Source organism: Arachis stenosperma, chromosome 3 (genome assembly GCF_014773155.1).
Source record: "Arachis stenosperma cultivar V10309 chromosome 3, arast.V10309.gnm1.PFL2, whole genome shotgun sequence".
In the NCBI taxonomy this organism is placed as follows: domain Eukaryota; kingdom Viridiplantae; phylum Streptophyta; class Magnoliopsida; order Fabales; family Fabaceae; genus Arachis; species Arachis stenosperma.
In genome coordinates, this window is record NC_080379.1 from 144,518,429 (window position 1) to 144,522,029 (window position 3,601).

At 37.0% G+C, this 3,601-nt stretch overlaps 1 protein-coding gene across 1 annotated transcript; it reads right to left on the bottom strand.

The window, feature by feature from the left end:
- Positions 1-290: 290 nt before the first annotated feature.
- LOC130969462 (ultraviolet-B receptor UVR8-like) lies at positions 291-3,151 on the bottom strand. The gene is made up of 9 exons (XM_057895195.1): positions 2,900-3,151; positions 2,498-2,684; positions 2,264-2,410; positions 2,034-2,115; positions 1,655-1,807; positions 1,313-1,558; positions 1,025-1,215; positions 807-948; positions 291-737 (listed from the first exon to the last, which is right to left on the bottom strand). The coding sequence occupies exons 1-9, from the start codon at positions 2,976-2,978 to the stop codon at positions 597-599; spliced, it is 1,368 nt and encodes a 455-aa protein (XP_057751178.1). The 5' UTR covers positions 2,979-3,151; the 3' UTR covers positions 291-596.
- Positions 3,152-3,601: the final 450 nt, after the last annotated feature.

Sequence of the window (3,601 nt, forward strand, 5' to 3'; positions counted from 1 at the left end):
TTTATTTCCTTATCCACATATATATGAAGAGAATGTGTTTTGTCAAAAATAAAATAGTTTAATTATGAAATTATGATAGCTGTGATATTTTTTTTTTAGTAATCCAACGATCTCTTTTCTTTTGAGAAAATAAATGGTCTGGGAGAAAGAGCTTTTGATGATCGTTTTTGGTGGAAATGTATGGAGATTGATGAAAGATTAGCCTAGAGCGGTTTTTTTTTTTCAAAGTGTGAGCCTAAAAACCTCATAGCCTTTTCATTTTTGGTCTTGGGTACAAAGGAGTCGATGTAGAATGCAGAAAGTTCCGTCTAAATTGGCCAAGGCCCCAACGTGAAAATTTTGCTCACATTTGTTATATGGGCCATGCGGATGAGATTTCACTCAAGGCTTCTCATATTTACCTTTAAATTAATTAATTAACTTGGCCCATTTATCCATTGCAACGGGTTTAAGAAAAAAAAAAAACAATATAAGGAAGTAAAAACAATAAAAGGAGCCTGGCGCATGCATGCCCTGTTGTTTCTTCAGTTCTTCACATTATCAAATATATATAGTGACTAAGGAGGTAGAGAAACTTAGACAGCATAAGTGAACAATTAAAATTCACACACATTTTCAATGTTACTCGATCCATCCATATTCATTTTGGTACTGAGATGAGTATATTGAGGGACGTTAGCTTCAACTTCAACTTCAACCCTCTCTTCCATGCCTGAATTAATAGCCTTTTTCCTCCCCTGCCAATCATAAAAAAAAACGTTTACTCACACATCCACTTTACTCAAACTAGTATTATACACACTTACATTTTCATCTGGAACAACTGCATATTTCTCTGATAGCGGAAAGGATCCTTTCCCTGATGATGGATACTCGTTTGAGGAGGATTCCATGTTTTGTCCAAAAGATCCGTCAAAGCTCAAGGCCTCAATTATCATGGGGCAATTCCTATACATGATGAATGGATCGCATTATTATATATTATGATCTTAATAATGTGCAGCATGGCATGGAATTACAATACCGGTCAATGGTTTCCCCATGGCCAAGCTGTCCATTTGCACCTCTTCCCCAAGAATATAAATTTCCAGATTGAGTAACAGCGATTGTGTGCCTCCAACCACATGCAACCTCACTTACTTTCTGCTCCTGCGGAAACTTCACTTGCATTGGACAGCAACAATCAAAGTTGTGACCAACTCCAACCTGTCCAAACTAGTATTCACAAACAAACAGGTAGGTTATTACAATGCTCAATATGAATAGAAGTAGAGAATTTAGAAAGGCAGAAAGAAATAAAGTAGTAAGTAACCTTGTTCCAACCCCAACCAAAAAGCAACCCATTAGAGGTGAGTGCCATAGTATGCCTCCAACCACCAGATACTTGAGAAATGAACATTTTGTTCAAGGCTTGAATCCTGCAAGGCACAAGACAGTCCTCAAAATCTCCATGTCCTAGCTGCCCATATTTGCTCCATCCAGTAGTGTACACTGCACCACTACATGACACACATATTGTGTGCCTCCAACCACAAGCAACCATTATCATCTTCTCACCCTGCAAAACACCCACACTTGCATATACTATTGTACATCACAACTACTTAACACCTATAATGATGCTTAAGTATGTAAATAATTAATAGCATGTTACATCAACAGTGACTCTCTCAGGTATTGAGCGGTCATTGCGGTCTCCCAGTCCTAAGTTTCCATATCTGCCCCAACCCCATCCATACAAAACCCCATCTTCAGTAATTGCTGCACTGTGTTCAGCTCCAGCAGCAACCATTTTGATAGCTACTCCCTGCAACATGGTTATCATGCGTCCAAGTGATCCATGGAATCATTTTTTTTTAGTAATGCTAACCAACTTTTTTCGGCCAACGTTAACCAACTTTTTTAAAATTGTTGTGTTTATCTTTAATTCTAGACTCTAACTCATAAACCCTTAACTCTAAATCTTAGTTTCCTATAGGGTTTTTTTTTCTTTCTTAGAAACAAGCTTCAACTTTGAAAATTGTAAACATTACCTGAAATTCTTGGACTTTTTGTGGCACAAGAGAGTCATTTGCTGTCCCAAGTCCAAGTTGACCATTTTGATTACGTCCCCAACTTCAAGTTCACAAAATAATGACATGTTAGAAATTCAGAACTAGCTCAACTTTGAAAATTATTATTTTGATTGCATATTTTTTCTTCTATACACACTCAATAGTCAACACAATACCATCATAATAAAATTTGGGGAAGAAGAACAAACCTGAGGACCTCACCTTTGGTGGTGAGTGCTAAACAATGACTGTCCCCACAGGCAATTTGCTTTACCTTGAGACCATGTAATGCTGTAATTGGATGAGGAATCAGCAAGTCGCTGTGATCGCCATGACCCAACCTTCCAAAGTCACCCCTGCACATAAACCGGGGTTCAATTTGTGGGAAAAAAGACACAAGTAAAGAATTGGTTAGAGTTAAAGATGAGGAATAAATAATGTACCATCCCCAGCTATATACACCCTTTCCTGAAACAGAATGTGCTACAGTGTGATCAGCTCCACAGGTAATGGATACTATGTCTTGACCCTCCAAGGCACTCACTTTTGTCGGTAAGAGACGATCATCTGTGTCACCATGACCTAACTGTCCATCCTCTCCCCGCCCCCATGAGCATACAACATTTCCACCTGTAAACAAAATCAAACAACTAACACCTCATTCTGCAACAAATTCAAAGAATATAAATCAATAAATCCAATAGGAATGCTTTAATATAAATAGCTGCTACATTTGTATATTTGAAACATGTTCATAATGAACGCTTGCAATGCAGCATAACATAAAAGAGAGACAAAATACGAATTGAAGAAGAAGAAAAATGAAGTGATGATGGTGTGCTTACTAAGAAGTGCAACAGAGTGGCTGGCACCGGCAGATATGAGAAGAACACGACGAGGTGGATCAGTGGCTTCATTCATCATCTCCTTCTTCTTCTTTTCTATAATACTCTAACGGATTGTTGAGGAAAAAGGAAAAAACTCGTCTGCTGTGCTGGCACTTTTTTGGGGGGTGAATCCAAAAACAAAATACAGACAACGACTACTAACAAGCTATGAATGTATATATATAACTCTTCCTCACATTGTACAATACACTAGTGTGCGACCGTGCGTCTCGTAGCAAATAAATGAATAGTAGGTGAAATATTTTATTAAAATATGTACTGTTTTTATCATTAATTTAGGAGAGTTAACAGTAGCAGGTAATAATGTCATTAAATTAAATTAAAACGTGCATAGTTGGCATCTTTGATTATATGGATTAGCTCCATATACAATGTATTGTATCACTATGATGTGCTCTCTTAACAGGGTTGCTCCAATGCACGTGCTAACTTGATTTGCAAATTGCAAGATATATTCAACAAGGGGTTTGGAAGGAACCCAGCCACTCTTTTTTTTTTTTTTTTACTTCTTTTTTTCGGTGACTACCTCCATTGTTAATACTTGATCTTCATGATTAATCTCAAAGTATGAATCGTAATTCCCTAAATTACATCTATATAAATAACGAAATTACATCAATTTTTATGAAACTTATCTCA

Coding starts and splice junctions, on each gene's coding strand:
- LOC130969462 (XM_057895195.1), bottom strand. CDS start 2,978: ATGATGAATGAAGCCACTGATCCACCTCGTCGTGTTCTTCTCATATCT. Junction 1,808..2,033: donor AAAAAGTCCAAGAATTTCAG/GTAATGTTTACA, acceptor ACCATGTTGCAG/GGAGTAGCTATCAAAATGGT. Junction 1,216..1,312: donor TTGGTTGGGGTTGGAACAAG/GTTACTTACTAC, acceptor TGTGAATACTAG/TTTGGACAGGTTGGAGTTGG.